At 44.1% G+C, this 22,590-nt stretch overlaps 1 protein-coding gene across 1 annotated transcript in view; it reads right to left on the bottom strand.

The window, feature by feature from the left end:
- The window catches only part of GDPD1 (glycerophosphodiester phosphodiesterase domain containing 1), a 115,520-nt gene that overhangs the window by 15,294 nt on the left and 77,636 nt on the right, over positions 1 to 22,590 (bottom strand). The window contains exons 6-9 of the mRNA XM_073565805.1: positions 21,457 to 21,546; positions 16,108 to 16,241; positions 12,852 to 12,911; positions 11,206 to 11,257 (exon numbers count right to left, since the gene is read on the bottom strand). Coding sequence (XP_073421906.1) covers positions 11,206 to 11,257; positions 12,852 to 12,911; positions 16,108 to 16,241; positions 21,457 to 21,546 — 336 coding nt within the window. The remainder of the gene's footprint in view (positions 1 to 11,205; positions 11,258 to 12,851; positions 12,912 to 16,107; positions 16,242 to 21,456; positions 21,547 to 22,590) is intronic.

Raw genomic sequence — 22,590 nt, forward strand, 5'->3', positions numbered from 1 at the left:
TATATATATATATATATATCTATAATAGATGGTGGCCCAATTCTAACGCATCGGGTATTCTAGAATACGTATGCAGTTTATTTTGGAATATTTAATAATAATGCAATAATGCACCCCCCAATCCTGATATGTATGGTTCTCTCACCCCCAATCCTGGAATGCATGGTCCTTTCACCCCCCAATCCTGGTATGCATGCTCCTCTCACCTCTCTTTCCTGGTATGCATGGTCCTCTTACTCCCCTTTCGGGGTATGCATGGTCCCCTCACCCCCCAAGCCTGGAATGCATGGTCCTCTCACCCCCCAATCCTGGTATGCATGGTCCTCTCACCCATCTTTCCTGGTATGCATGGTCCTCTTACCCCCCTTCCGGGGTATGCATGGTCCACTCACCCCCCAATCCTGGTATGCATGGTATCCTCACCCCCTTTCCTGGTATGCATGGTCCCCTCACCCCCCAATCCTGGTATGCATGGTCCCCTCACCCCCCCAGTCCTGGTATGCATGGTCCTCTCACCCCTCTTTCCTGGTATGCATGGTCCCCCTCACCCCCCTTTCGGGGTGTGCATGATCCCATCACCCCCCAATCCTGGTATGCATGGTCCCCTCACCCCCCAATCCTGGTATGCATGGTCCCCTCACCCCCCTATCCTGGTATGCATGGTCCCCTCACCCCCCTATCCTGGTATGCATGGTCCCCTCACCCCCCTTTGCTGGTATGCATGGTCCTCTCACACCCCAATCCTGGTATGTATGCTCACCGTCACCCCCCTTTCCTGGTATGCATGGTCCCCTCACCCCCCAATCCTGGTATGCATGGTATCCTCACCCCCTTTCCTGGTATGCATGGTCTCCTCACCCCCCTATCCTGGTATGCATGGTCCCCTCACCCCCCTATCCTGGTATGCATGGTCCCCTCACCCCCCTTTCCTGATATGCATGGTCCCCTCACCCTCTTTCCTGATATGCATGGTCCCCTCACCTTCCAATCCTGGTATGCATGGTCCTCTTACCCCCATTTCGGGGTATGCATGGTCCCCTCACCCCCCCCAGTCCTGGTATGCATGGTCCTCTCACCCCCCAATCCTGGTATGCATGGTCCCCTCACCCCCCTCTCCTGGTATGCATGGTCCCCTCACCCCCCTTTCTTGGTATGCATGTCCCCTCACCCCCCTTTGCTGGTATGCATGGTCCTCTCACACCCCAATCCTGGTATGTATGCTCACCGTCACCCCCCTTTCCTGGTATGCATGGTCCCCTCACTCCCCAATCCTGGTATGCATGGTATCCTCACCCCCTTTCCTGGTATGCATAGTCTCCTCACCCCCCCTATCCTGGTATGCATGGTCCCCTCACCCCCCTTTCCTGATATGCATGGTCCCCTCACCTCCCAATCCTGGTATGCATGGTCCTCTTACCCCCATTTCGGGGTATGCATGGTCCCCTCACCCCCCCAGTCCTGGTATGCATGGTCCCCTCACCCCCCAATCCTGGTATGCATGGTCCCCTCACCCCCCTATCCTGGTATGCATGGTCCCCTCACCCCCCTTTCTTGGTATGCATGTCCCCTCACCCCCCTTTGCTGGTATGCATGGTCCTTTCACCCCCCAATCCTGGTATGAATGGTCCCCTCACCCCCCTTTCCTGGTATGCATGGTCCCCTCACCCCCCAATCCTGGTATGCATGGTCCCCTCACCCCCCAATCCTGGTATGAATGGTCCCCTCACCCCCCTTTCCTGGTATGCATGGTCCCCTCACCCCCCAATCCTGGTATGCATGGTCCTCTCACCCCCCAATCCTGGTATGCATGGTCCCCTCACCCCCCAATCCTGGTATGAATGGTCCCCTCACCCCCTTTCCTGGTATGCATGGTCCCCTCACCCCCCAATCCTGGTATGCATGGTCCCCTCACCCCCTTTCCTGGTATGCATGGTCCCCTCACCCCCCAATCCTGGTATGCATGGTCCCCTCACCCCCCTTTCCTGATATGCATGGTCCCCTCACCTCCCAATCCTGGTATGCATGGTCCTCTTACCCCCATTTCGGGGTATGCATGGTCCCCTCACCCCCCCAGTCCTGGTATGCATGGTCCCCTCACCCCCCAATCCTGGTATGCATGGTCCCCTCACCCCCCTATCCTGGTATGCATGGTCCCCTCACCCCCCTTTCTTGGTATGCATGTCCCCTCACCCCCCTTTGCTGGTATGCATGGTCCTTTCACCCCCCAATCCTGGTATGAATGGTCCCCTCACCCCCCTTTCCTGGTATGCATGGTCCCCTCACCCCCCAATCCTGGTATGCATGGTCCCCTCACCCCCCAATCCTGGTATGAATGGTCCCCTCACCCCCCTTTCCTGGTATGCATGGTCCCCTCACCCCCCAATCCTGGTATGCATGGTCCTCTCACCCCCCAATCCTGGTATGCATGGTCCCCTCACCCCCCCAATCCTGGTATGAATGGTCCCCTCACCCCCTTTCCTGGTATGCATGGTCCCCTCACCCCCCAATCCTGGTATGCATGGTCCCCTCACCCCCCCCAGTCCTGGTATGCATGGTCCTCTCACCCCTCTTTCCTGGTATGCATGGTCCCCCTCACCCCCCTTTCGGGGTGTGCATGATCCCATCACCCCCCAATCCTGGTATGCATGGTCCCCTCACCCCCCTATCCTGGTATGCATGGTCCCCTCACCCCCCAATCCTGGTATGCATGGTCCCCTCACCCCCCTATCCTGGTATGCATGGTCCCCTCACCCCCCTATCCTGGTATGCATGGTCCCCTCACCCCCTTTGCTGGTATGCATGGTCCTCTCACACCCCAATCCTGGTATGTATGCTCACCGTCACCCCCCTTTCCTGGTATGCATGGTCCCCTCACCCCCCAATCCTGGTATGCATGGTATCCTCACCCCCTTTCCTGGTATGCATGGTCTCCTCACCCCCCTATCCTGGTATGCATGGTCCCCTCACCCCCCTTTCCTGATATGCATGGTCCCCTCACCCTCTTTCCTGATATGCATGGTCCCCTCACCTCCCAATCCTGGTATGCATGGTCGTCTTACCCCCATTTCGGGGTATGCATGGTCCCCTCACCCCCCCAGTCCTGGTATGCATGGTCCTCTCACCCCCCAATCCTGGTATGCATGGTCCCCTCACCCTCCTCTCCTGGTATGCATGGTCCCCTCACCCCCCTTTCTTGGTATGCATGTCCCCTCACCCCCCTTTGCTGGTATGCATGGTCCTCTCACACCCCAATCCTGGTATGTATGCTCACCGTCACCCCCCTTTCCTGGTATGCATGGTCCCCTCACTCCCCAATCCTGGTATGCATGGTATCCTCACCCCCTTTCCTGGTATGCATAGTCTCCTCACCCCCCCTATCCTGGTATGCATGGTCCCCTCACCCCCCTTTCCTGATATGCATGGTCCCCTCATCCTCTTTCCTGATATGCATGGTCCCCTCACCTCCCAATCCTGGTATGCATGGTCCTCTTACCCCCATTTCGGGGTATGCATGGTCCCCTCACCCCCCCAGTCCTGGTATGCATGGTCCCCTCACCCCGCAATCCTGGTATGCATGGTCCCCTCACCCCCCTATCCTGGTATGCATGGTCCCCTCACCCCCCTTTCTTGGTATGCATGTCCCCTCACCCCCCTTTGCTGGTATGCATGGTCCTTTCACCCCCCAATCCTGGTATGAATGGTCCCCTCACCCCCCTTTCCTGGTATACATGGTCCCCTCACCCCCCAATCCTGGTATGCATGGTCCCCTCACCCCCCAATCCTGGTATGAATGGTCCCCTCACCCCCCTTTCCTGGTATGCATGGTCCCCTCACCCCCCAATCCTGGTATGCATGGTCCTCTCACCCCCCAATCCTGGTATGCATGGTCCCCTCACCCCCCAATCCTGGTATGAATGGTCCCCTCACTCCCCTTTCCTGGTATGCATGGTCCCCTCACCCCCCAATCCTGGTATGCATGGTTTTCTCACCCCCCAATCCTGGTATGCATGGTCCTCTCACCCCCCAATCCTGGTATGCATGGTCCGCTCACCCCCCTTTCCTTGTATGCATGGTCCCCTCACCCCCCTTTCCGTGTAGCCGCGACCAATCACTGCCGCGGCCCTCTAGCATGTAAAAAAATAATATTAAAAAAAATAAAAAAAGTTATTCTCACCTTCCGACGGCCTCCTGTCTTCTTTCCACGCGCCCGGCCTCGCGTTCCCAGTAATGCTTTGCGGCTTAGACCGCTGATGACGTCGGTCCTCTTTCTCGCTCTCGCGAGAGTGACTTCGGTCTTCTTTCTCGCTCTCGCGAAAGTGACGTCGGTCTTCTTTCTCGCTCTTGCGAGAGTGACGTCATCAGCGGTCTAAGCCGCAAAGCATTACTGGGAACGTGAGGCCGGGCGCTTGGAAAGAAGACAGGAGGCCGTCGGAAGGGGGCAGATTTCGGTTACAGACAGACATGATAAGACGAATATATATATATTTATATATATATATATATATATATATATATATATACAGTCATATGTAAAAGTTTGGGCACCCCTATTAATGTTAACCTTTTTTCTTTATAACAATTTTGGTTTTTGCAACAGCTATTTCAGTTTCATATATCTAATAACTGATGGGCTCAGTTATATTTCTGGGTTCAAATGAGGTTTATTGTCCTAACAGAAAATGTGCAATCTGCATTTAAACAAAATTTGACCGGTGCAAAAGTATGGGCACCCTTATCATTTTCTTGATTTGAACACTCCTAACTACTTTTTACTGACTTCCTGAAGCACTAAATTGGTTTTGTAACCTCATTGAGCTTTGAACTTCATAGCCAGGTGTATCAAATCATGAGAAAAGGTATTTAAGGTGGCCACTTGCAAGTAGTTCTCCTATTTGATTCTCCTATGAAGAGTGGCATCATGGGCTCCTCAAAACAACTCTCAAATGATCTGAAAACAAAGATTATTCAACATAGCTTTTCAGGGGAAGGATACAAAAAGTTGTCTCAGAGATTTAACCTGTCAGTTTCCACTGTGAGGAACATAGTAAGGAAATGGAAGAACACAGGTACAGTTCTTGTTAAGCCCAGAAGTGGCAGGCCAAGAAAAATATCAGAAAGGCAGAGAAGAAGAATGGTGAGAACAGTCAAGGACAATCCACAGACCACCTCCAAAGACCTGCAGCATCATCTTGCTGCAGATGGTGTCACTGTGCATCGGTCAACAATACAGCGCACTTTGCACAAGAAGAAGCTGTATGGGAGAGTGATGCGAAAGAAGCAGTTTCTGCAAGCATGCCACAAACAGAGTCGCCTGAGTTATGCAATAGCACATTTGGACAAGCCAGTTACATTTTGGAAGAAGGTCCTGTGGACTGATGAAACAAAGATTGAGTTGTTTGGTCATACAAAAAGGCGTTATGCATGCGCTGTATTGTTGACCGATGCACAGTGACACCATCTGCAGCAAGATGATGCTGCAGGTCTTTGGAGGTGGTATGTGGATTGTCCTTGACTGTTCTCACCATTCTTCTTCTCTGCCTTTCTGATATTTTTCTTGGCCTGCCACTTCTGGGCTTAACAAGAACTGTACCTGTGTTCTTCCATTTCCTTACTATGTTTCTCACAGTGGAAACTGACAGGTTAAATCTCTGAGACAACTTTTTGTATCCTTCCCCTGAAAAGCTATGTTGAATAATCTTTGTTTTCAGATCATTTGAGAGTTGTTTTGAGGAGCCCATGATGCCACTCTTCATAGGAGAATCAAATAGGAGAACTACTTGCAAGTGGCCACCTTAAATACCTTTTCTCATGATTTGATACACCTGGCTATGAAGTTCAAAGCTCAATGAGGTTACAAAACCAATTTAGTGCTTCAGGAAGTCAGTAAAAAGTAGTTAGGAGTGTTCAAATCAAGAAAATGATAAGGGTGCCCATACTTTTGCACCGGCAAATTTTGTTTAAATGCAGATTGCACATTTTCTGTTAGTACAATAAACCTCATTTGAATCCAGAAATATAACTGAGTCCATCAGTTATTAGATATATGAAACGGAAATAGCTGTTGCAAAAAACAAAATTGTTATAAAGAAAAAAGGTTAACATTAATAGGGGTGCCCAAACTTTTACATATGACTGTATATAGTACAGACCAAAAGTTTGGACACTCCTTCTCATTCAAAGAGTTTTCTTTATTTTCATGACTATGAAAATTGTAGATTCACTCTGAAGGCATCAAAACTATGAATTAACACATGTGGAGTTATATAATTAACAAAAAAGTGTGAAACAACTGAAAATATGTCTTATATTCTAGGTTCTTCAATGTAGCCATCTTGTGCTTTGATTACTGCTTTGCACACTCTTGGCATTCTCTTGATGAGCTTCAAGAGGTAATCACCGGAAATGGTCTTCCACCAGTCTTGAAGGAGTTCCCAGAGGTGCTTAGCACTTGTTGGCCCTTTTGCCTTCACTCTGCGGTCCAGCTCACCCCAAACCATCTTGATTGGGTTCAGGTCTGGTGACTGTGGAGGCCAGGTCATCTGGTCTAGCACCCCATCACTCTCCTTGGTCAAATAGCCCTTACACAGCCTGGAAGTGTGTTTGGGGTCATGTCCTGTTGAAAAATAAATGATGTTCCAACTAAACGCAAACCGGATGGAATAGCATGCCACTGCAAGATGCTGTGGTAGCCATGCTGGTTCAGTATGCCTTCAATTTTGAATAAATCCCCAAGTGTCACCAGCAAAGCACCCCCACACCATCACACCTCCTCCTTGGTGCTTCACGGTGGGAACCAGGCATGTAGAGTCCATCCGTTCACCTTTTCTGCATCGCGCAAAGACACGGTGGTTGGAACCAAAGATCTCAAATTTGGACTCATCAGAGCAAAGCACAGATTTCCACTGGTCTAATGTCCATTCCTTGTGTTCTTTAGCCCAAATAAGTCTCTTCTGCTTGTTGCCTGTCCTTAGCAGTGGTTTCCTAGCAGCTATTTTACCATGAAGGCCTGCTGCACAAAGTCTCCTCTTAACAGTGGTTGTAGAGATGTGTCTGCTGCTAGAACTCTGTGTGGCATTGACCTGGTCTCTAATCTGAGCTGCTGTTAACCTGCGATTTCTGAGGCTGGTGACTCGGATGAACTTATCCTCCGCAGCAGAGGTGACTCTTGGTCTTCCTTTCCTGGGGCGGTCCTCATGTGAGCCAGTTTCTTTGTAGCGCTTGATGGTTTTTGCCACTGCACTTGGGGACACTTTCAAAGTTTTCCCAATTTTTCGGACTGACTGACCTTCATTTCTTAAAGTAATGATGGCCACTCGTTTTTTTTACTTCGCTGCTTTTTTCTTGCCATAATACAAATTCTAACAGTCTATTCAGTAGGACTATCAGCTGTGTATCCACCAGACTTCAGCATAACACAACTGATGGTCCCAACCCCATTTATAAGGCAAGAAATCCCACTTATTAAACCCGACAGGGCACACCTGTGAAGTGAAAACCATTTCCGGTGACTACGTCTTGAAGCTTATCAAGAGAATGCCAAGAGTGTGCAAAACAGTAATCAAAGCAAAAGGTGGCTACTTTGAAGAACCTAGAATATAAGACATATTTCAGTTGTTTCACACTTTTTTGTTAATTATATAATTCCACATGTGTTAATTCATAGTTTTGATGCCTTCAGAGTGAATCTACAATTTTCATAGTCATGAAAATAAAGAAAACTCTTTGAATGAGAAAATGTGTCCAATCTTTTGGTCTGTACTGTGTGTATAAATATATATATATATATATATATATATATATATATATACACACACACACACACACACAGTGTCATGTAAAAGTTTGGTCACCCCTAATAAAAATTACTACTATTGTGAACAGTTAAGCAAGTTGAAGATCAAATGATCTCTAAAAGGCCGAAAGCTAAAGATGACACATTTCCTTTGTATTTTAGGAAAAATATATATTTTAATCATTTAGATTTTAAAAATAACAAAAAGAAAAATGGTCTGATGCAAAAGTTTGGGCACCCTGCGCGGTTAGTACCTAGTAACACCCTCTTTTGCAAGTATAGCAGCTTGTAAACGCTTTTTGCAGCCAGCCAAGAGTCATTCAATTTTTGTGTGAGGGATTTTCATCCATTCTTCCTTAAAAAATTCTTCCAGTTCTGTGAGATTCCTGGGTTGTCTTGCATGCACTGCTATTTTGAGGTCTAGATACAGATTTTCAATGATGATCTGATGATCAGGGGACTGTGAGGGTCATTCTATAACCTTCAGCTTGAGCTTGCACATTTTGAGGTAGTCTATTGTGGATTTTGACACCTGTTTAGGATCATTATTCAAGTGTAGAAGTGATCCTCTTTTCAACTTCAGCTTTTTGACAGATGCTGTTAAGTTTGCATCAAGAATTTGTTCAAATTTCACTGAATCTATTCTTCTCTCTACACAGCGAAATGTTCCCGATGTTATTGGTTATTTCCAAAATAGATCAGGCTTTAGATGTTATTTTGCATACTTCTGAAGCTGAATTTTATGGTGAGGGTACAGGAGAGGATTTCTTCTGATGAATCCTCCATGAAGGCCACATTGGTGCAGGTGTCTCTGAACAGTAGTGGTACACTATTCCAGAGTCTGCTAAATCTTTCTGAAGGTCTTTGCCAGGGGAAATGCAGAGTGATAATGTAAACTCCCCATTAGGTATTAACTGCCTAACCCAGGAAGAAGTGCAGAACCGCCTTAGCAAGATTAAAATTGGCAAATCACCAGGCCCTGATGGCATTCACCCTCGGGTATTAAGGGAGTTAAGTAATGTGATAGACAGGCCTCTATTCCTTATATTTAAAGACTCTATAGAAACAGGGTCTGTTCCTTTTGATTGGCGGCAAGCAAATGTGGTACCAATATTCAAAAAAGGGTGTAAAAGGGAACCTGGAAACTATAGGCCGGTAAGCTTAACATCTGTTGTAAAATTTTTGAAAGGTTTCTAACTGATACCATTATGGAATATCTCAATGTTAATAAATGTTTAACTCCATATCAACATGGATTTATGAAGGATCGCTCCTGTCAAACTAACCTGATCAGCTTCTATGAGGATGTAAGCTCTCAAATGGACCCAGGAGAATCATTGGATGTCATTTATCTCGACTTCTCTAAAGCATTTGACACTGTCCCACATAAAAGATTGGTAAGTAAGATGAGAAAGCTTGGGCTAGGGGAAAATGTGTGTAGATGGGTAGTAGCTGGCTTAGAGATAGAAAGCAAAGAGTGGTTATTAATGGGGCATACTCAGATTGGGCCAGGGTTACTAGTGGGGTACCACAGGGTTCTGTATTGGGCCCCCTACTATTTAATATATTTATTAATGATCTAGTGGATGGCTTACACAGTAAAATATCAGTATTTGCAGATGATACAAAACTATATAAGGTAGTTAACACAAAAGGAGGACAGTTTGCAACCACAGACAGATTTGAGTAAATTGGAGAATTGGGCTGAAAAATGGCAAATGAGGTTTAACACACATAAGTGTAAGGTTATGCACATGGGAAGGAGAAACAGATGCTACAATTACTTACTAAATGGGAAACTGCTGGGGAAATCAGACAAGGAAAAAGACTTGGGCATCTTAATCAATAAGAAGCTAAATTGGAGTGCCCAGTGTCAGGCAGCTGCCACCAAAGCAAATAGGGTCATGGGATGCATTAGAAGAGGTCTGGGGACACGAGATAAAAACATCATTCTCCCTCTGTACAAATCACTCGTCAGACCACACTTGGAGTATTGTGTGCAATTTTGACCACCGGTGTACAAATCACTCGTCAGACCACACTTGGAGTATTGTGTGCAATTTTGACCACCGGTGCTCAAGAAAGACATTACTGAACTTGAAAGGGTTCAAAGGCGGGCTACTAAAATGATAAATGGAGTTGGTTCACTACAATACCCAGAAAGGTTATCAAAATTAGGTCTATTTACTCTAGAAAAGAGAAGACTTAGGGGAGACTTAATATATGTATAAGTATATCAGAGGGCAATACAGAGATCTCTCCAATGAACTGTTTGTACCAAGGAATGTGACAAGAACAAGGGGGCATTCTCTTCGTTTGGAGGAAAGACAATTTCTGCACCAGCATAGAAGAGGGTTCTTCACGGTAAGAGAAGTGAGGCTCTGGGATTCTCTTCCTGAGGAAGTGGTGATGGCCAACTCACTGAATGAATTTAAGAAAGGAATGGATGCTTTTCTTGTGAGTAACAGTATAGAAGGTTACGAATAACAGAATATTATAGGTAGATGGTTGACCCAGCTTAGGGGAAGGAATTATTTTCCCTATGGAGAAAATTGGCTTCTACTCTGTGGGTTTTTTGCCTTCCCCAGGATCAACAATGCAGAACAGCTGCACTAAAAATAGGCTGAACTAGATGGACATATAAGGTCTTCCTTCAGCCTTCAAAACTATGTTACTATGTATGTTATGTCTTTTGCAGTCAAGTGGGGGCTCTTATGTGCCTCTCCAGCAATCTTATGAACAGCTCTCAATGAAATTTTGCTTGGTCTACCAGACCTCATATTGAGCTCCACTGTTCCTGTTAACAGCCATTTCTTACTTACATTTAGAACTGAGGAAAGGGCAACTTCAGGAATGCTTTGATATCTTCTTATAGCCTTTTCCTGCTTTGTGGGACTTCACTATTTTCATTTTCAGAGTGCTAGCATCTGCTTAAAAGAACCCTTTTTGGCACAAGGTTAGAGGAGGCTGGGTTTTTATAAATCTGGGAAATTTGCATCACCTTGCCTTTCCTAACGATGATAGTTAACAACCCATAACCCTAACGGGATAATTATGGTCTGAAATCTTGGTCAAAGTTATATGAGTACACAAATTTCCAAGGGTGCCCAAACTTTTGCATTGGCCCATTTTCCTTTTTGTAATTTTTAAAATGTAAAATATAAATATTTATATATTTTTTTGCCTAAAATACAAAGGAAATGTGTTATCTTTATGCCTTTTAGAGATCATTTAATCTTCAACTTGCTTAACTGTTCACAATAAAAGTAATTTTGACAGGGGTGTCCGAACATTTACATGCCACTGTATATACACATACGCACTCAGTATATATGTGTATATATATGGTATATAAACATACATGTGAATATATATATACGATTTGCGTATAAATATATTATTTTTCAACATACCTGGATTCCTCGAGCTTTCAGATGTTCAAATAGAGACTTTCTCATAATTAATCTGGAACACACAAAATGCATCACATCAAATCTAAAGCCTAAGATTTGTAGCAAAAATAGTGTACAACACATGATAGAGGTAGTTTTTGCAGCGTTTCTTTTTTTCTGCTTCAAGCAACACCAGATACAGCAGTATAATAGACATTGCTCCCCGGTGTGCGGCACCATCTGACAACGAAGATACAGAAATAAGAGGCGCTGCACAACCCCCCCTTGTAAAGAGAGATGCTCAGTTTATTATGTTTTGCTTATGGTAGTGGACATTATAAATTCTTACATGTTATCAAGGATACACAAACAGAAGGCACAGAATGATAAATGTGCAGAAATACCTTGCAGTAAGACATATGACAGTAGTCAGCAAGTGCTGATAAAAAGATGACAACAATTACAGGGTATTTAGTGGATACGTTTTTTTGCAAAAAAAAATGTATACCAAGCTGCTCCACCTCGTCAAGGTAACCCTTATTGAAGCAGTCCCTATCTAATGTATTTACAACCTGAACATATGAACAGTGTCTAAATGAACAGGATTAAGACAGACAGGCGCTTTCTAGTATGGGCACGTGGTGTAAGACAGCTCTTTATTTGCTGACTACTGTCATATGTCTTACTGCAAGGTATTTCTGCACATTTGTCATTCTGTGCCTTCTGTTTGTGTTTCAGTTAGTGGGTGGTGTGAACAGTGTCCGACCGACTTGTTCACATTTGTGCATGTCACATGTGTTTTAAATCCAGTTTTTTTGTGCTTATGCATGATTTGAGAGACCCCACCCCTCTTTTGTGTGACATGCACATAAAGACCTGTCTTAGAAAGCTCCTGTCTTAATCCTGTTCATTTAGACACTGTTCATATGTTCAGATTTTAAATACATTAGATAGGGACTGCTTCAATAAGGGTTACCTTGACGAGGTGGAGCAGCTTGGTATACATTTTTTTTTGCAAAAAGATGTATCGACTAAATACCCTGTATCTGTTGTCATCTTTTTTATCAGCACTTGCTGACTACTGTCATATGTCTTACTGCAAGGTATTTCTGCACATTTGTCATTCTGTGCCTTCTGTTTGTGTTTCAGTTAGTGGGTGGTGTGAACACTGTCCGACTGACTTGTTCACATCTGAGCATGGACAATGATTGACCAGCCATGGTCTCCTGACCCGTACGTGACAGCCTTATAGACCTATAAGTTTGGGTGCACCAGTGAATATCATCTATCTATATCTGGGAGTTAGGGCAGGGTCACACTTGCAAGAAACTCGCATGAGTCTTGCGTCTCAATACCCGGCACTGTCGCCGGCATTCAGACCGGAGCGCTCAGCTACATAGAAATACATGCAGCCACACACTCCGGTCCCGAGTGCCGGGTATTGAGACGCGAGACTTGTGCGAGTTTGTCGCAAGTGTGACGCCGGCCTTACAGTGGGTTTCACAGCAATTTACAAATGATAGTACCAGACGAATCCATTCTACCTTGATCCAGCAGTTCCGGCTGCCTTTAGTGGACATGTAATGTCGTGGAGCTTCTATCAATTTTTTATATGTAATAAACTCTAAAATAAACCCTTAAAGAAATACAGGTAAAGCTTTGCTTACGCATCTGCCAGCCACACAACAAACTTGTGACTTTTGCTCATTTTTGAGGGATCTTTAAGCCTGCAGGAAGATAAAAAAATATATGTTAGTAAAATTATCATTTGCAGTCAGCTGACATAGTGTGTATGTTACAAAAAGTGATTTTCATCTCATACTGCTCCAAAATCTAAGTAATATAATGCATATTACAATGGGACTAATGCTGGCCATATACATTGGGTGGTTGGATGATGTAATGTGTATATGGGTATAAAGATGAAGTAGATGATCCTTTATTCCCTAGGTAGATAGGTTGCTCTCAGAGGGGGCGGGAGAATTAGATAGAAGTGGAGACGATATAATGCATATTACAATGGGACTAATGCTGGCCATATACATTGGGTGGTTGGATGATGTAATGTGTATATGGGTATAAAGATGAAGTAGATGATCCTTTATTCCCTAGGTAGATAGGTTGCTCTCAGAGGGGGCGGGAGAATTAGATAGAAGTGGAGACGATATAATGCATATTACAATGGGACTAATGCTGGCCATATACATTGGGTGGTTGGATGATGTAATGTGTATATGGGTATAAAGATGAAGTAGATGATCCTTTATTCCCTAGGTAGATAGGTTGCTCTCAGAGGGGGCGGGAGAATTAGATAGAAGTGGAGACGATATATACAGTTTTCTACATGTCAAATAATATGAATGATGAGCAAAAGCAGATTGTAGCAAGAAAACTCCAGAAACCCTTACAATCAGCAATCAGCACTGAGAAAACACCTACACGAGTCCTTAATTTTCCAGAAATGAAGCATTACATGGTGCCCTATAAAGTCAATTTAATGCCTCCTTATTCTGGCTGACCATAGGGAGTGCAGGCTAAAATTATATATGTATTTATTAACACTAAATGGACGAAAGCATTGGCGCACAGATCTTATTCGTTGCACTCAAGTTATGAATTCAGTTCCATTGCCACAAATGTATGAAATCCATCCGTCATATCACTAAAACTATTCCTAAACCTTTATTGCAGTGCAGAAAGGCACATTATCTTGCTTGGAGAGGCCCCTGCAATTAGGGAATACCACTGCCATAAATTATGTGCTTGGTCTAGAACAATATTTATGTATCTGGCATGTGCCGAATTAACGTTCATCAGGATCCAAGGTTTCCCACAACATTCCCCCAAATATCACACTGACCGGACTGGCCACACCAAGGAATAATGGCTGCAGAGCTGAATAAAACATGGTTTTAATATTATAGATTTCCTCTCTCTGTTGTGGAGATATTAGCTGGTAAAATTTTGGTTATAATTTATGTTAAAGGGATCTGTTACCAGGATTTCCCCATATAAAGTACGGTCAGCACCTGTAAGCCCTCTGTTACAGCATACTAGAGTGCTGTATATAAGTCCCCAATCCGCTCGACAAGGAACAAAAATAGGTTTTGGTATACTTACTGACGGCGCGCCCCGATCTGATGGGGTCTCTGGTCCTGATCCGACGCCTCCTCTCTGCCTCTCTGCTTACGATCGCTGTCCTCCTTCCCAGCTTCATGTGAATTAGGCATCCTAGATCATCCACATAATGTCCTCCTTTCCCCACGCATGTGCAGCACAGTACTTTGCTCTACCATTGGCAGTGCAGAGAGAAGTACGCATGCGCAGGAGCGGCATGAAGGACAATGTGTTGGTCATGTAGGATGCGTCATGCCAACAAAGCAGGGAATGATTGAAAGAAGAAATGAGGTGCCGGATCAAGACCAGAGACACCCATTGGACCTGACTGTGCAGTCTGTAAGTATAATAAAATCTATATTTTGCTCCTTGCAGAGCCAATTGGGGACATATATGCAGCATTCTACTATGCTGTAACAGAGGGCTTCCAGGTGCTTGCCAAACTTTATATATGGAAAACCTGGCGACAGGTTCCTTTAAGTCCATCTGGGTGTTGCCAAAGATTTGCCTCTTGGGGGCGTGTACTTCTTTCCTTGCATGAGGGTGACCAATCATAAGCAGGCTGCAACATACAGGGGAAAAAAAGAACATGCCCCAAGACAGCTAAGAGTAGTTTTCTGACCTCATCTCTGATCTCATTGCAGAGCCGATTGGGAATACAAATTTTCAACTTTCATCTCACGACAGTCAATGTGAGGGGAGAGGCAGTACGACAGAGCAAAGGTGATCTTATTACAAACACTTATGCAGCTGCTACTGTCTGTTATCCACGAAACCTTCTTTCATTGCTTGGTGGTCCAGCCCTGATGCTCAAGTGTCCATGATATCAAAATATATAAATTTTCATGGTGAAAGCTGCACTGTGGGTTCCGACAGGTTTCTATGATAGTTAGTATTAACTTTCTCTCTGGTTTTTGCTACAATAGCTCTTCTGTGAGATCATTTAGACTAGCTAGCATCTGCTTACCACACATACTAAAGGGGTTGTCCTGTCTAAAACTACAAGTCTGCAGTCACTCTATGTGACTGCTGACTTGTGAATCCTCACATCCCGAGCACTGTGAGGATCCTCCGGTATCAGGGCTGGTAACGTTGGTCATGTGATTGCAAGTATGTGATATAAATACTCCTGGCCACAATCCGATTGCCATGACCTCGCTCAATGCAAGTGTGTTGAGTGAGACCGAAAACAGACTAGTCGGATTTTGGCCAGGAGTATTCACATTGCATATTTGAGGCCACGAGACCTCCAAAAACGGCGCTGAGAACAGAGAATCCTCACAGTGCACAGTGCGCGTAATGAGAGGATTCACAAGTCTGCAGTCACATAGAGTGACTTCAGACTTATAGTTTTTAGACAGGACGACCCATTTAATGAACCTTCATGACTCCCAGGATTTCACTGGTTCACTTATAGTCCTTCCTTGGACCACTTTTGGTAACCATAGCATCCTGGGAACACTGTACAACACCTGCCAATTAAGATATATTCTGATCCAACCCAACCATTAAGTATCACAATTTGGTCCTTAGAAAGTCACTTAGATCCTTTGCTTGCCCATTTTTCCTGATCCCAACACATCAGCTGCAAGAAATGATTGTTCATTTACTGCCAATAATATTCTAATCCTTTATAAATGCCATTGTAAAGAGATAAACAATGATGCCCACTTGGTGTTAATGTTATGGCTGATTAGTATATACATGTATAAATATACTACATACGCAGCATTAATATGGATGAGACGTTTGCTTTTACAATGTAGGAATTCAGCATTGCACGGAGAAGATCGTAATATTTCTTACTTCATGATTATAGAAGGCATTGGAATTTCTAAGAACTGTTCCCGAATTGGAAAGAAGGGCAGGAGTCCCGTATAGAACAGTCCAACCAGGAGCAAAACCCGTTGAAAGCAGAAAAGCAGAGGAATGCTGCAGTTCTAGGATCAAAACAGAAGCACTGCATTATTTCCATGGGATTATATGGTGTCGACAAAACTGTACATCACAAATATTTAACAATCTACTATATAATCGTCTTATTCTGTCTGTCTGTAACGGAAATCCCACGGCGCTGATTGGTTGCGCCCGGCCGGCCGCGACCAATCAGCGCATTCGAACGACGCACGCCTCCGTTGGGAGATCTGCGGCGCGGAGAGAGAGAGAGATTCTAGAATACCCGATGCGTTAGAATCGGGCCACCATCTAGTACATCATAAATATATGTGGACAGTAAATTAGAGGAAATAAATAAATAATTACCATAATGAAGTCAGAGATCCAGTCTTCAGGACAGGTAAACTTACAGAATCCTTAGACTCCAGTGTACACTCTTACATTCATTTATACAGTAACAAAGGATGACAGTCGGATTGGCGAAATGTTCTGTCCCTGTGTTAACCTGATGTTCCTTGATATTTACAACTTGGTGCTTGTGAACGGCTGGAGGGCTGCTCTCTTTCTGGTACACTATGGGGTCAGATACAAGATGTCCTTTTTCTCCTCTCCTTTTGGTTTGTGTAGGATAATCCATACTGTGTGTTGTGCTCTTGTGCTATATACAGTTGTGTGAAAAAGTATTTTCCCCCTTCCTGATTTTCTATTCTTTTGCATGTTTGTCACACTTAAATGTTTCAGATCACCAAACAAATTTAAATATTAAAGACAACACATGTAACACAAAATCCAGTTTTTAAATGAAGGTCTTTATTAATAAGGCAAAGAGAAATCCAAACCTACAGGGCCCTGTGTGAAAAAGTGATTGCCCTATAAACCTAATAACTGGTTGGGCCACCCTTAGCAGGAACAATTGCAATCAAGCGTTTTCGATAACTGGCAACCAGTCTTTTACAACGCTCTAGAGGAGTTTTGGCCCACTCATTTTTGCAGAATTGTTGTAATTCAGCTCCTTTTGAGGGTTTCTGAGAATGAACCGCCGTTTTAAGGTCATGCAACAGCATCACAATCGGGTTAAAGTCAGGACTTTGACTAGGCCCCTCTAAAGTCTTAATTTTGCTTTTGCTACGCCATTCAAAGGTGGACTTGCTTGTGTATTTTGGAACATTATCCAGCTGCATAACTCAAGTGCGCTTCAGCTTGCGGTCACAAACAGATGGCCGGACATTCTCCTTCAGGATTTTTTAAATAGACAGCAGAATTCATGGTTCCACTTACCACAGGTAGTCTTCCAAGTCCTCAAGCAGCAAAACAACCCCAGACCATCACACTACTACCACCATATTTTACTGTTAGTATGATGTTCCTTTTCTGAAATGTTGTTATTCCTATGCCAGATGTAATGGGACATACACCTTCATAAAAGTTCAAGATGAAGATGTTTTCTAGCAAAACCGAGATGAGCCTTTATGTTCTTATTGCTCAGAAGTGGTTTTCATCTCGGAACTCTGCCATGCAGGCCATTTTTGCCCAGTCTATTTCTTATGGTGGGGTAATGAACACTGGCCTGAATTGAGGCAAGTGAGGCCTGCAGTTCGTTGGATGTTGTTGTGGGGTCTTTTGTGACCATTTGGAAGAGTCGTCGCTGCACTTTTGGGGTAATTTTGGTTGGCCGGTCACTCCTGGGATGGTTCACCACTGTTGCATGTTTTCGCCATTTGTGAATAATGTCTGTCACTGTGGTTCACTGGAGTCCCAAAGCTTGAGTAATCGCTTCACAACCTTTTCCAGACTAATATATCTCAATTACTTTGTTTCTCATTTGCTCCAGAAGTTCTTTGGATCATGGCATGATGTCTAGCTTTTGAGGCTCTTTTGGCCTACTTCACTTTGTCTGGCAGGTCCTATTTAAGCAATTTCTTGATTGAGAACAGGTGTGGCAGTACCGCCTGCGTATGTCTAGGGAATTTGAATTCAGCTTCCTAAAGATGTGATAAACATCAGTTAATTTATTTTTGAAAGGGAATCTGTCACCCATTTTTAGTGATATCATGTAAAGATATCATTCAATTCTGTGTCACATAAAGATTCTATTAGGACTTTTGATTCCCCCTGACCCCGCACCTTTGATGCATAAATACCTTTTTTTATCTTGGTTGATATGTATGTAAATCGCCGTGGTCTGGTCCGATGGGCGGGACTTATTTGCCTCCCCTCCCTTGGCTTGCTGAACGTAGCTTCATCTGTGAATATCACAGATGCCATAGTTTCCCGCTTGCGCATTGAAAAGGCCTCCGGCGCTTGCGCACTATGACTTCCTCAGCACTGCGCAGGGATTCACAATGCATCCGGCGGCCAGGAAGTGTGTCCCGCATTTGAAGACTCCCGGGGCATAGACCGCGCTGAAAAATACCGATGCATGCGCAGTACCGATTATATGCTTTGCCCACAGTTGGGCAAAGCATACTGCGCAAGTGCCGGAGTCCTTTTCAATGCGCAAGCGCGGAAAACTACGGCATTTGTAATATTCACAGATGAAGCTTTGTTCAGCAAGCTGAGGAGGGGGGGGAGGCGAATAAGCCCCGCCCATCGGACCGGACCGCGGCAATTTACATGCATCTCAACCGAGATAAAAAAGGTATTTATGCCTCAAAGGTGCGGGGTCAGGGGGAATCAAGTCCTAATAGAATCCTTATGTGACACACTATTGAATGATATCTTTGCATGATATCACTAAAAATGGGTGACAGATTCCCTTTAAGTAGGAAGGAGGGGGGCAATCACTTTTTCACACAGAGCGCTGTAGGTTTGGATTTATTTTTCCCTTAATAATAAAGACCTTAACCCCTTTCCGACATTGGGCATAACAGCACGCCCACGTCGGACTCCCCCTGTTTGGCTCAGCGCTGTAGCCCACACCTTTCCGGGCACATGACAGCTGATCTATACAGCTGACATGTGCCCGCAACAGCTGCAGGGGGAATCGCGATCCACCCGCGGCTGTTAACTAGTTAAATGCCGCTGTCAATCTCTGACAGCAGCATTTAACTCACGCTTACCGGAAGAGCGTCACTAATTTCACCCATCGGTGACCTCTTCAAATGATCGTGGGTCACCGATGTATTGGCATGACAACCAGAGGTCTGCAGCAGACCTCTATGGTTGTCATTGCAAGACTGCTATGAGCAGCGCCCGTGGTTAGCGCTCAGAGCAAGCGAGCATTTCTGCTACACACAGGCGATTTGATCATTGCCTGCGTGTAGCAGAGGTGATCGAAGTACTGCAGCTTCTAGTCTCCCATGGTGACTATTGAAGCATGCAGAAAATAAAAAAAAGTTTTTAAAAATCTTAAAATATTTTAAAAAATAAAAATAAAAAAGATCAAATCACTCCCCTTTCAAAGTAAAACAATAAAAAAATCAAATATACACATATTTGGTATCGCCGCGTTCAGAATCGCCCGATCTATCATTATCGAATCCCACCAAGGACAACATCTGCAAGGAGTTTGTATGTTCTCCGCGTGTTTCTGTGGGTTTCTTCCGGGTACTCCGGTTTCCTCCAACATTCCAAAGACATACTGATAGGGAATTTAGATTGTGAACCCCATCAGGGACAGTGATGATAATGTGTGCAAACTGTAAAGCGCTGCAGAATATGTTAGTGCTATATAAAAAATAAAGTTTATTATTATTATAAAAAAAGAATTAACCCGATCACTAAATGGCGTAAGGAGAAAAAAATTCAAAAAGGCATAATGTTTTTTTTGGGTCATGGCTACATTGCAATAACGGGCGATCAAAAGATCGTATCTGCAACAAAATGATATCAATAAAAACGACAGCTCGGTGTAAAAAATAAGTCCTCACCCGGCCCCAGATGGAGACGCTACAGGTCTCGGAAAATGGTGCCATTTTCTTTAAACAAATTTTGGAATTTTTTTCAGCACTTAAATAAAAAAGAACCTATACATGTTTGGTGTCGATGAACTCATAATGACCTGGAGAATCATAATGGCAGGTCAGTTTTAGCATTTAGTGAACTTGGTATGAAAAAAAAAATATATATATCTGGAATTGAACTTTTTTTTTGCAATTTCCCCACACTTGGAATTAGTTTCCCATTTTCCAGTACACAATATGTTAAAACCAATGGTGTTGTTCAAAAGTACAACTTGTCCTGCAAAAAAGTAAGCCCTCACATGGCCAATTTGACCCCCAAAAAAGTTATGGCTCTGGAGAGAAGGGTAGGAAAAAAACAGAAATTCAAAAACTGAAATACCCCTGGTCGTTAAGGGGTTAGTTTGGAAATTGCATTTTGTGTTTTCCTGTTATCTTTGTCTAATATTTACATTTGTTTGGTGAAATATTTAAGTGTGACAAACATGAAAAAAAAAGAATAGAAAATCAGGAAGGGGACAAACACTTTTTCACACAACTGTATGGTACATGCTATTATTTTTGTGTGCCGTTTCTTGACCTGCGCATCGTATGATTTATTTTATGACTGATTGTTTCTGCTTGCAATAAAAAACAATGGATCACATGGGATTTACTTAATCCAATCGCCCACTGTTACTGAGGTAGACAAAGAGATTCGCCTCCGCAACAGCAGTCTTACAGGTTAAAACAAAGACCCAATTGCTGCCCATTACCGTTCCCTAGTTTCCCTTGTGATGGCCATGTCATAGGTCTAAGAATGATCAATTACCATCTGTCTTTACCATAAACCAACCACCAATCCTCAACAATCAGGGAAAAACCTGGAAGTTTTTGAGGGGAAAATGTTCCCACCAAAACTGTCCTGAGTAGATGACAGGGATTAGCTCTGGTGTCCAATAATCCCACGTATAGCAATAGGATAATGGAGGGAACATTATTCTGTCCTTATGCAGGCCGGGATAGATGCAGTCACAAATGGGGGACATAGTCATTCTTAACATATATAGGAAGGTTTATGGGATAACATTTTTGTTGGGAGTGCAGCTTTAAGTGATATAAGTTAAGCCTGCAGGTGATAGAATCCTAAATACGTACTGAAAGCTCAGCTGCCAGGAGGAAATGATCTTTTATCCTCCCAGCAGCCTCAAGCTTTCAGTCACAGATTAATAACAAGTTTTACATGGAAAACAGGACAGAAAAATAATCAATTTGTTGGATAAGAGCAAAACTTCTGAACTCTATTGCATCCAGCGTGTGTCCGTACGAGCATCCGCGGCTATATAGACGGTTTGTACCGCACACAGTTAATCCACCCTACCTGTTTGTGGCACTTCTGCACAATCTCGTAGTCGGCATTACCCCACACAGTCAGGTGCTCCCGCTTGTATTCTTTCACGAGTTCGGAGACCTGCCGGAATATATAGAGCTCGCATTAAAGTGAACATTTCCACCCACGTGTTATATTTCCAAAAGGTTACTGCACAACAGGGAATCGCCGCCTTCTGTATTTGTTCCCTCTCACGTTAGTCGCTGAATTCGGGAAAGTGAGAAGGGAAAATCTTTATCCGGTATAATAACAAGAATATACTGTAGGTATTCAGCAAATAGTCCAGGAAGGACTACAAGTGGTTAATATAAAGAGCATAAGAAGTTTTATAAAAGGTAGTTGTATGGGGTAATGGGAGAATACAGTGATGAGGACTGGCATGGTGGACAATGGACTGTTCAGTTCTTGGATGCAATAGATTGCAAAGCTAATAAATCTCAATCTAAAGGCGAAATATTGATCTTTTTTATATATATCTACCCCATCCTAGGACGCGCAACATTGGTGAGATCCTGCTCCTGAGACCACCAACTTCTCCCTGGATTGCGTAAAAAACTGCTCAGCTCATCAGGCGTGAGCGCGCGCACAGTCTTCTCCAGGATCAATAGAAAGTCTATGAGCCTGTACACCGCTCTGCGTGCATACGGCAGCAGCGCAGCTCTGCGTGCATACGGCAGTAGCGCAACTCTCCTGCCTGCCTAGTAGAGCGGTTCTCTGAGCCATCATTGGAGGACTCTGATTTCTACGTACTGTATACCCCTGGTGATACCCCCCATAGCCTTGCATCTAATGCCCAACACAGTGATACTCGCCCCAAATCTGTGTATCTAATGCCAATTACATTACACCACTGCTCCCAAAGAAGTAGATAGTGTGGGGTGTGGCACATTTCTTTGGGAGGGGTGACATCAGACACGTCATCAGACCCGCCCAAATTTACTGCAGTCGTAATGTGAGCTAGCACTACACTAGGTTTTCATGGCAAATTTCAGCAGCTGTTCTCCCTAGTGTTTAAAAGTTGAAAATATTGGTAATTTTTTAGTTATTTTTCATATTTTACTCCATTTAAAACAAATGATAACATACGTTTTTTAATTAAAACATTAATTCTTCATAGTTTTTCAA

Source organism: Dendrobates tinctorius, unplaced genomic scaffold (assembly GCF_039654945.1).
Source record: "Dendrobates tinctorius isolate UK_male_01 unplaced genomic scaffold, ASM3965494v1 ptg000016l, whole genome shotgun sequence".
In the NCBI taxonomy this organism is placed as follows: domain Eukaryota; kingdom Metazoa; phylum Chordata; class Amphibia; order Anura; family Dendrobatidae; genus Dendrobates; species Dendrobates tinctorius.